Below are 11,485 nucleotides of genomic sequence, written 5' to 3'. Positions count from 1 at the left end.
ACTCTTGAGAATTTCTGCTGTATCTTCACTTAATAAATTTCTATCGCTTTACTCACTCTCCTTTGTCCCAAAGATGCATTCTTCGACTCCATGAGGCTAGAATCTAGCTCTCCCACATTAGGCTCCCATACAGCTTGAACAGCACTGTAGAATCCTGCTTTTATTTAGAATTTTGGTGTTTTGTTCATGGATTTTTGCATTAATTTTGCTTTAAAAAATACTGCATTAAAATATTACTTATCTTGATTATTGAGGGTTTTTTTTTTGGCACTCCTTTAAATGTTGTGCCCCAGGTGAATACCTCTGTCATCTCACCTTAATCTCAGCCATGGCAGTAGGGTAACATACTTGTAGTCTTCTCATTAGTTCTGGAGCAAGTCCAAAAGAAAAAAAGGAAAATACAATAGGGTAGCAGAAGCGAATGCAGTGTACTTAAAACTACCCCCCAATTTTTGAACTTAAAACAAGTTCAGTAGCTTATCTGAGGGAGAAATAGAGACAAACATGAATTAGAATCAAGTGCCTTTATAAGCATTTACCTATAGACAGGTACGGTTCCCTGGCAAACTGAAATGACCGTTCTGTCTTCATTCACTCAACCTGAATTAAAACTTTTCTACTTGTTGAATGCCGTGCTAGGCCCTGGAGTTACAAGGATAAAAAAGACTGAGAGCTTACAGTCTGGTGAGAGAGACAAATAGGGAACAACCGACCCGAATCCAACTCAATAAATGCTCTGAATATGTCCATAAATAGTTTGGGATTACAGAGATGTGAGCAGAGATTTTTTTGCTTTAGTTTTTGTGGTTTTCCCTAGGTGGGTGTCTCGTTCGTATGGGTGGGATTTGAACTTATGGAGGTGAGTGAGTGATGAGTGTGCCAATGCCACTGGAAGATTTTTATTACATTTCCTTAGAGAAGGGGGTGCATTACACCATGCAGGGCCACAGTGGAAGCATCAGGTTTTCTTAGGATGCAGAAGAAGGAGCGAGGGGAAAGCGTAGGCAAGGCAATGTGGGAAACAACGGGAGAAGAAAAATTATTAAATTTCCTTACTACCTAAGCCCGTTGACAAGTCCTTGAAACAGCCAGAGTGACATTCCTTTAGGGACTCGACTGCCTCGATGTTAATACTTTCCTAAGGGCAAAAGACAATCCTAACCTGACCACCCCCGCCCCCCATCCCAGGATCCTTGTAAGTCTACTTTAACCTATAAAAATTCCTTTAGAAATTTCCTTTATCTCTAAACCCCCCAAGATACGTGTTGGCAATCACCCCCCAAACATATGGCCCACTGATATACATCTGAAGGGTCTCATGACTAAGGTTTTATTAGATGGTAATAAATGACCTTTTCCCAACAATAGCTAGCCCCCTCAAGGTCCTGGAAACCTTGCTTCCAAATTCCCTAGACATACACTATCCCTAATGCCCTCCCAACTTGAAAGTATATAATGCGCCACTGCTCATGACCCCAATGCAGCTCTTTCTGCCCGCGGGTCCTGTCCCCGTGCTTTAATAAAAATCACCTTTTTGCACCAGACGTCTCAAGAATTCTTTCTTGGCAATTGGCTTCAAACCCTAATGTTCTTTCCTACATCACAGGGACTTTATTAGGGTTTCCACTGGGAAGGCAGGGCAGGACAGACTAAACAGCTTAGGACTGGCTAGTTTGAACAATACATGATGGGCTTTGGGCTCTAAGTGTGTTCTCTAGTTGCCTGGTACCTGGCCCTCAGATGATTTAGGGCAGGGGAAACACTGGCTTGGTGTGTGAGAGAGAGATAAAGGGAGTGGTTGGCTTGCCCGTGAGAGGCCATCTCCCAACCAAGTTGTTTGCTAGCTTTAGGAATTAGCTAGCCCTAGGAGGGCAGTCTTTCCCGGGAGAGCAAGATTTTTAGGATCAAAACATTGTAACATACAGAAAATTAAAAAAAAACAAAACATGATTAAAACATGTATGTGTGGTGGGGAGAGGAGTTATAAATATTAGACAAAATCATAAATATAAAGCATTAATTACCATTAATGAATTGAGGAAATGGAGCGGTTTGGGGTGGGCGGTGGAATTATTTCCACTTTTCCAAATGGTTGGGAGGAAACCCTCTCCAGGATATGGAAACGTTTGGAAAACTTAGTAATGGATTTATGCATAGGCTTGGGAAATTAATATTTATTGAATATCTAGCCAGGTACTTTACACAAACAAGGCTTCATTACCATCCATAAACCACTTTAGGGGAGGGAGGGTTTTTAGAGATGAGTCCACAGGCTCATAGAGTTTATGCATCGTTAGCTAGTCCATCTCACTTCTACTAAAGTATATGACAGATATGTGATGTCCAGGTCTCACTGGGCTCCCCAAAGTCCCTTACAGCAGGCTGCCTTTGGAAAAGCAAGGGAAAAGAAGGATTCAGGTAAGTGTGTATTCCTTAGCTCACGATCCATGACACTTCTCCCACCCGCAAAGCTAAGGATGGGCAATCACCGTGCCTCAACGACGCCCACTGGCAGGCTTGGCTCATCTCTTCACACCCAAGGTACTGAACCCTTGGATATTAAACCTTGGGGGGGAAAAAATCCATTTACTATACACTTTGCATTGCCCTAATAGGCTGAAAAATCACCGTGAAGACCAAATAAGTGAGAGCGGCTGATCTTTAGATTCAGTCCCTGTGCACCTATCATTCAGGGAAGGGGTTAAAATTATGCCCTCGACGATCATTTCCCCAGTTTGGGAGTGGAGCCTTGCACCTCTGGCTGATTCCCAACTCTGCCCCTACTGAGTGGACAAGGCTCTGAGCCACCTTGCTGTGCGCTAGGGACAGGCAGGGCGAGGGAGGCTGAGGGGGAAAACGAAGAGTTTCTAGGTCGGAAAACGAAGAGAAGCGAAGGATCTGGGGGCCAAGGGCGGAGAGGATTTAGGGTGAGATTTGGGGCCTGGCTTCGAGGATACCGGATGTAAAATTTCGCGTACGGGGATAGAGCCAGGCAGAAGATTTGGAACAGACTGAAAGGGTTACGGGCTGGGCAAGTTTAAGGATCGGAATGGGAGGAGAGAGCGCGGGAGATGTGATGGGGAGCACGGGGGAAGCCTGCGGAGCTCGCGCAGCGTGGAGGAACACGGATCCCAGCTGCAGCGGGGTCCCACCGCACCGGCGCTGGGCCCGAGGGGCGGGGGCGGCCGGGAGCCGCCCCTCGGCCCGCCCCGTGGGCGGGGCTGTCCCGGCGGTTACATAACAAACCTGTACGAGCGACTGGGGAGCGGCTCGGGCGGTGGCGGCGGGGGGCGGGGTCGGGGCGGGGCCGGGGCGGGGCCAGGCCTGCACCGGGCCAGGCAAGATGGCGGCCATGGAGACCCAGTCAGCGACGCTGACCCTAGAATCGTTGCCCACCGATCCCCTGCTCCTCATCTTATCCTTCTTGGACTACCGGGACCTAATCAAGTAATGGGAGGACACGCATGGCAGGGGTGGGGCCACGGGGCGGGGGGAGACAGTGAGGCAGGAGGGACGGAGGCCCGGCTCCCAGACTGACCCAGACTCCCGCGTCAGCCAGAAGGTGACGCGAGGGCCGCCCTGATCCTGCGGAGCCACCCCGGGGCCTGGGTGAGACGGGGGCGGAAAGGGCCCCGCCTTTAGGTCTTCCTACGGTCCAGGGCCCGGGCCGGAGGAGCGACGAGAATCCTCTCTGCCAGGCCTCGGCGAAGGCCCAGTTCTAAGGTGGGGAGGCACTGCTCCCCGCGGCCGCCCCGTCGACCCCGGTGCCCCCCACACGCCGTCCTGCTGGTCTCCGCCCGATCTGGCCCAGCCCTGGACGCTTTGGGAAAGCCCCTGTCCGGGCCAAGCGCTCTTTTCTGCTTGGGCCCGGGCCTGCGGAGTCCGGCGCCAGAGTGGGCAGGTGGGGCGACCGCTTGACCCTCAGGTGCGACTTCCGTGGCACCGTAATATCTCGCAGGGCTCACTTTTGGACATCAGTGCTTGATAATTGTTTTGCTGCCAGCCTTCCTCCTCATGGTTGCATGTTGGATTCTGTGTTTTGGTAGTGATTTCCGGTGGTGCGATACAGGTGACTTCTCTCCTGTGGGCTCTGGGTTTCCTACATTACCAGCATCCGTTCCAAAAATAACACCGGTTGCTGGTAAGGGTGGTCAAATGCCAGTTCCTTCAGCGCTCGGGACTGTTTGGTGGAAGAAATGGCGCTGTTTACACCCTTGACAGCTGGTGGCATGGCTCTGTCTTTCTTGTGCCACCATATATATTTGCAGAGGAGGCAAAATCGCCCTCTTAAGGATCGGTAGGCAAGATTCGTTTCGTTTTGTTTTTTGGATTACCATTGGATTTTAACCCTTTGATGATTGTGCCCTGTGTTATCAGAAATTCTTTTAGACATACAGTATTCTTCGATTTATTGATGTTTGTTGGTTGGCCTAGCTAGTTGGTGACAGAGGGATAACTCCAGTTTCTGGCTGCTATCTATATTAGCACCTGTAACTTTTTTTTCAATAAATTTTTCTCTACTCAGGCTTGTACATAAAGCAGAGAAATAACGTTTGTCTTTTCTTTGGAAAAGGCTGTTCCAAAAGCAGACTTTTCATCTGACATATTTTCTTGCTATGGCCTCTTAGGGATCTAACACACACATATACACACATACATTGCTGCCAGGGTGATTTTTCTAAGACAGATCTCGCTGTCAGTCCCCTTAAAAACCTATGATGCTCCTTGTTTACAAACTATTACCTAAACTTTCGGGAGCATTTAAGGTCCTTATCAATTTGGCACAGTCCACTGTAGCCAAATCAGACCTCTGCCAGCATACCACACATTTAGGTTTTTTTGTTCTATGGCTTAAGCTCTTGACCCTGTCTGGAATGCCTTGCCCACCTTTTCTCACCCTAAGCAAGATGGAATTTATTTAAGACCGCTTCTCCTGATTCTTCTACCTTCTTCCTTCCTCTGCAGAGTTTATTTGCCATACCAGATAGGTTGTGCACTTCTTAAAAGCAAAGACTGTCTTGTTTATCTTAGTATTCACCATTTATTCAACAGATTTTTTTTTTTCAGTGCCAGCTGGTTAAATGTTGGGAATATAATAGTGAACAAGACAGATAAGGCCCCTCCTAGGAAGCTTACAGCCTTGTAGGCAAGATGGGAAAACAAAGTGCATAATTACAAGAGTTGCTGTTTGCTATGAAGGAAATAAACCAATTGCTCTGTAAAGGAATGAGAGGAAGGGATGATCAATTCAAATTGGAAGGAGTTGCCATCTATGAAGGTTGGCATAGAGCAGTCCTGGCAGAGGGAACAGTGTATTCAGAAGCTGATTGGATGGTAGCATAGCCAGGATGGGTGCTAGAATGCTGTTGCAGGAGGGTAGGGAGTGACTCACAGGCAGAGTGCCTTGAGAAGAGACTGGTGAGATCATGCAGGACCCTGTGAGCCAAGATGAGGGGGATCAGATTTTATTTTAAATGCTTTGGGTAGGAACCTTTTTGTTCTGTTCCAGGCCCTCAGTGGTTTTGTTGAGGACCACCCACATTGTCCTCCATTTCAAATGCTGATCCTTTCCAGAAATACCTTCACAGACACACATAGAAATAATCTTTAACCCGCTATCTGGGTATCCCTTGGCCCAGGCAAGTTGACACATAAAATTAACCGTCACAAACATCATCAAATTTTATCTACAGAAAAGTTTCCAGTGGACTACAGTTTCTTTCCTGCGCTGTACAGCTCCACTTTGTCAAGTGTCCTGACCATTGCTGAGCTCCAAAGTTTTTGATACATACTTACTGACTGGATCAGGTTGGATTGGAGTAGTCTATTGGGATCATTGTGTAATATCAGCTGTACAATGTGGATCTCCCCCATTCCAGGGTGATTTATTGCGTACTATTAATTCTTAACCCTTACTATGTATCAGAATTACATGTGACACTTTTTTTTTTTTTTTAAGATTTATTTATTTGACAGAGAGAGAGCGCGAGAGAGGGCACACAAGCAGGGGGAGTGGGAGAGGGAGAAGCAGGCTTCCCGCCGAGCAGAGAGCCTGATGTGGGCCTCGATCCTGGGCTCGATCCCAGGCTCGATCCCAGGACTCTGGGATCATGACCTGAGCCGAAGGCAGACGCTTAATGACTGAGCCACCCAGGCGCCCCACATGTGACACTTTTTTAAACATACACATGCTCAAGATACAGATCTTACCCCAAGCCAACAGAGTCAGAATGTCTAGAACAGTTGTTCTCATCCTTCATGTGCATCAAAATCTCCTTTGGTGCTTATTCCAGAGATTCTTTTTTGTTATTTACCTCTTGGGACAGTGGAGAAAGAAGGATCAAGAAAAGAGGGAGTGGACTCTGAATTGACAAAACTGGAGGGATTCCTATGTTTGCAAGTGTTTGTTTGGGCACTTCCTGAGCTTGGCATAAAAGGATGAGGATGATATTTGTGTGAAATCTGAAAATCTAACGAAAGCTATTTTGTTTACCATCAATTGGTTTTTAACATGCCCCAATCAGGGCCTTGACAAATCCCATGTAATTTAAGATTCACTTAGTTGACTACCTATTGCCCAACTGAGATCTTTGAGTATCAACTTTCTGTAACTTGTGATTCCTCTTCTGAGAGGATAGAAATCTATTTTCCTAATCCTAGGTTCATTCTTTTTGCAAATTAATTAGGGTAGCCTTTACAGGACTGGAGCACTATTGTATTAGAAATTTCTATATAATAAGAAAATTATTTCCAACATTCCGTGATTTTGAGTAGCTGATACTAATTTGGATCGCTATAGATATTGAATTAGAACTATTATGAATCCGATGTATTTTATAAATGGGCTCTCCAATAGTTGCTATAATTAAGATTGATTTTGGCTGCAGTATTTCTTTCCTTTAAGAAAAAATTGGAACAAAACAGACAAAAGGCTTATGTATTTAATATCAAATGTGTCACAGATCTTAAAAAGAAAACCGTTTTGTTTATACCTGATTAACGTTTCTTCCTATATGTAGAAATACCGTCCCAATAATAAGTGTAGGAAAACTCTTTGATTTGAAATTAACTCCAATGGTTTATATGTTTTATAGACTTTCATATGAAAATTACAGTTGCAGAGGTTTTGGGGTTTATTTGTGAACTCAAATAGTTAAGATTTCACCACTCACAAGGTAATTATACTAGCTAACATGCTAAACAGGTTTTAGAAAATATTGTTTTACAATTATAAGGGTAGAAAGTGGGAAATAAGAAAAGCAAAAGGAATGAAAGAAAACAACATTGAATATTTTTATCTTTATTTCTAAATTGTTTTCTTATTTTCTTTTATACTAACCATGAATCTGGTTATTGCCAGTTGTTGCTATGTCAGTCGAAGACTTAGCCAGCTATCAAGTCATGATCCACTGTGGAGAAGACATTGCAAAAAATACTGGCTGATATCTGAGTGAGTATTCAGGAAATAATGTTATTTTGAAATTCGGCCCTTGGCTTCCATAACACTAGTCTGTCCTGATTCTCTTCTCTCACCCTTGTCTCTTTATCTCCTTTGAGGCTCTTCTTGTGCCTGCCAGTAAACGCTGGTGTTCTCCAAACTTCTGTCCTTGGGCCACCGCTCTTCTCCCTCTGTGAATTCTGCATGTGCTGTTGGCCATTTATGGTGGCAACAGTGTGCTCCTCACTCCCAAACCTGAATGTCCATCCCTGACATCCCCACCGAGATCTTAATTGGATCACCCACAAGGGCTCTCTGAGTTCAGTAAATGTTAATAAATTTGACAGAATCAAAGTGCAGTTGACAGAAGGTGGCAGTTGGGAAAGATGAAAGGGAAGGTAGGGTTGCCAGTATCTTTTTCTTAGATCGAGGGGAATCAAGTAGTGACAAGTTGGCAAAGGAAGAACTAGAGGTCTAAGTATATTATTTAAAGTTGCAAGCTACCTAATAGAACTAAATATAACAGGGTTATCAAACACTGGGAGGAGGAAGAATGGGGAAGAAGACATTTTAAGTATTGCCATGAACTGATCTTTTACTTTGGGGTATCAGTAGATAGATGTAAAATTGATAAATCAAGTGTAGAGGCATGAACGTCTAGAATTACAGAGATAACTTGCAGAAATAACTGAAGTTTCCTTTGAAGGGTTGGGATTAGACTAGGAGACTAATTGTTCATCGTAAGTTCTTTGGTACTTTTTGGTTTTGATAATATGTATATATATTATTTTGATTAATAAAAAGATGCTTTGCTTCCAACTCCTGCCCCCAGCCCCCACCCTCCACCCCTGCCTCCCAGCCAAAACAACACCCTGAATTGTTCTTTTCACCATCCCTAAACCTGATCCTCCTGCATTCCTAGTCCTCATGGCAGAAGCATCCACCTGGGTATTTATGCCAGAAACAGGAATCATCCTAGATCTCCTCTCTTTCTGTCCCTACATTCATTCAGTTACCAAGCCTTTCTGATTTTAGCCTCTGTATATTTCTTGAATTTTCCTTCTCATTTCATCTAGCTACCAGTTTTAGTTTAGTTCATCATCTCTTACCTGGACTACTCAAAACCCTCTTGACTCATCTCTTGTGCCTCTAGTTTACACACCTCCCAAACCACAACCACAGTTCTGCTCTTTCAACTCCCTTGTTAAAACCCTTTAGTAGCTCTCCATTCCCTACAGGAAAAGTCCAACCTCATTAGCAGAATACCAGAAGGCCCTTTGTGTCTGTCTTATCCTATACCACTTCCGACTCATAAATTGACACTTCATTCTTTCTCCCTGATTAGAATATATATATTTTTGAGGGCAAAAAAGGTGCTTCATTTTTAATGCCCTCAGTGGCTGAGTAGACACTCAATAGATGTTTGTGGAATTGTACCAAATAGAGATATTAAATCATGTGATTACTTTCAGTGCTATATGATTTCCTGGCTAATCCAATGTAGATAAATTAGATTAGTAGTATTATATCATTAAATTCCGAATAATTTCTAAAATAAAACAGCTACATATGTGTCTTAAAACTTTATAATTGGTATGCTTTAAGGAGTAAGTTGAAATTCATACCTCCTATACAATTCACATTATATTTCATTAAGGATTTGAAACTTAGGGAAAAAAATAAGTAGAAAGTAAGAAAATAGGTGACTCATAATCCCACCATGCCAGCAATAACTCCTGTTAGTTTTTTTGATGTATGTATCACTTTTGCTATCTAGTCTTCATTTGTAGCTAAAATAAATGAAAAGGAAGGCAAAAGTAAGCACAAATTCCCAATAAAGTATGTTGGTAAGTGTTTAATTTCATTTCAAAAGATTTTTAATCTCATGTTTTAAAATCTATTTAGGGAAGAGAAAACACAGAAGAATCAGTGTTGGAAATCTCTCTTCATAGATACTTACTCTGATGTAGGAAGATACATTGACCATTATGCTGCTATTAAAAAGGCCTGGGATGATCTCAAGAAATATTTGGAGCCCAGATGTCCTCGGATGGTTTTATCTCTGAAAGGTACTGGCAATGCAGGGTCTCCCTTCATTTTAGTAACTATAGTATAAATAGGTTAAATAACTTTGGGTTTCTATCATCTATGCTAATCTGTAATTTACCAACATTATCTGTAATTCACCATTCACATTTGGCCAAGGAAATAGGAAGCCTATATTGCTAAAAGGACCCTTGCTCTACTGCTTATCCCATTTTTGCCTGCCTTGGGACCCACGTGATTATTTATTAGAAGGGAAAGCCGAACTCCTAGTGTCCTTACGTTTGTTTTATTTTTTATTTATTTTTTTTTAAGATTTTATTTATTTATTTGACAGAGAGACACAGCAAGAGAGGGAACACAAGCAGGGTGAGTGGGAGAGGGAGAAGCAGGCTCCCCACTGAGCAGGGAGCCCGATGCGGGGCTCAATCCCAGGACCCTGGGATCATGACCTGAGCCGAAGGCAGACGCTTAATGACTGAGCCACCCAGGCGCCTCTTTACATTTGTTTTTTAATAAGCTCACTAACACTAAGATTGCTTGAGGATAACTATTGTGATTTCTTTCAAAGGAGTTTTTTTTTAATCGAAAAATGGCCTCCTGTGTTAACCCTCTTTCTTATTTTTAGTGCAAGTAAAGTTTTGTTTGATAGTCTAATGATTTAGAAAGACCAAATACTAAAGACCTGGGTCTTTCAGAGTATAAGAGCAGCATAATAAAGTAAGGGAAACTTTCATCCCTATTTTGACATTTACAGAATAGTGAAAACTAAGATTTGAACTAAGGTCTATTTGACCTCAGAACTTGTGGTCTTTCTACTATACTGTTATTGTCCAACTCTGGCAAGAAATATTAACAAGCTATTTCCCACTAATTTGATTTGTTAATTTATGCCCAAGAAAGTACATAAACACATTGCAGATATATTGCTACTTACCTGCTTTAGCTTCCAGGTTTTTTCAGGTTTCTCCAAAGGAATTTTAAACATGTTTTGGTTCTACTGAGCTGAAACTGGAATCAGTTCTCACATGTATTCCTTTTGAATTAAGGTCTCTTTGGAAACACTATTCCTTTTACATGTCATATTTCCACTGTAACTTCCCATGCAAATACGAATTTCATACAGACCAGGATCGCATGACTAGGTACTTCAAACGGAATTGCTGGGAGGTAGAGGAAAGAGTGATTTGGTAGAGAGAGTAGAGCTTTGAAGGAAAGTATCCTTGATTAATATCTTTAATAGATTTTTTCTTTTCCTTTTTTTGGGGGGGGAGAATAATATCCACTTGGTATGTGGGGTTAAATAATTGCAAGAGGAAAGTAATTCCAAAAATAGGTATGTGGTGGTGATAAATAAAATAGGTAAGGATTTGTAATAGCTATTTTTTATTATACACAAAGTAAGGCACTAAGCTAAGTACTTATATTATTCCATTTAATTTGCCAAAATCTTATGAGGTGTAGACAATTATTATTCTCATTATATAGGTGAACTACCTAAGACATAATAAACTAAGCAAGTTGTTTGCCATCACAAAATAAAAGAGCCAGGATGTGAATACAGAGCTTACGCGAGAGCTATGGTCTTAACAATTGAAGGGAGAGAGGACCTATTCTATTTTGTCCAGAGTGCTTAGGACTCTTAGAGAGCTAGTCCAATATTAGGACGTTTAGAATATGAAAATGTAGGCATGGTTCTCCTTTGAGGCACAGAGCTACCAAGAAAGGAAGAAACTAAAGATACACAGCAGCTTCTTTTTCTTTTCTTTTTCTTTCTTCCTCCTTTTTTTTTTTCCCTCCATTTGGCATTCCCAGGTTTGCTGCTCACTGTTCTGTATCTGGTGGTTGCTGCTCACTGTTCTGTATCTGGTGGTTGGAGGTGAGGTTATCAGAGACTTCCCTGATAGCCCCTGTTTTACTGCCAAGTGCCAGTTCTCTGGGGGTTTTGCCGTGAGTTGGAATGGGGTAAAAGCTGTTTGATATCTAGAATGCTGGGTACGCTAG

General features: G+C 42.7%; 1 protein-coding gene across 1 annotated transcript in view; it reads left to right on the top strand.

The window, feature by feature from the left end:
- Positions 1-3,304: 3,304 nt before the first annotated feature.
- The window catches only part of FBXO3 (F-box protein 3), a 32,695-nt gene continuing 24,514 nt past the window's right edge, over positions 3,305-11,485 (top strand). The window contains exons 1-3 of the mRNA XM_032413889.1: positions 3,305-3,447; positions 7,361-7,450; positions 9,344-9,507. Coding sequence (XP_032269780.1) covers positions 3,344-3,447; positions 7,361-7,450; positions 9,344-9,507 — 358 coding nt within the window. The 5' untranslated portion in view covers positions 3,305-3,343. The remainder of the gene's footprint in view (positions 3,448-7,360; positions 7,451-9,343; positions 9,508-11,485) is intronic.

The sequence above is a fragment of the Phoca vitulina genome, unplaced genomic scaffold (genome assembly GCF_004348235.1).
Source record: "Phoca vitulina isolate PV1807 unplaced genomic scaffold, GSC_HSeal_1.0 scaffold16, whole genome shotgun sequence".
In the NCBI taxonomy this organism is placed as follows: domain Eukaryota; kingdom Metazoa; phylum Chordata; class Mammalia; order Carnivora; family Phocidae; genus Phoca; species Phoca vitulina.
This window is presented reverse-complemented; position numbering and strand designations above follow the sequence as displayed.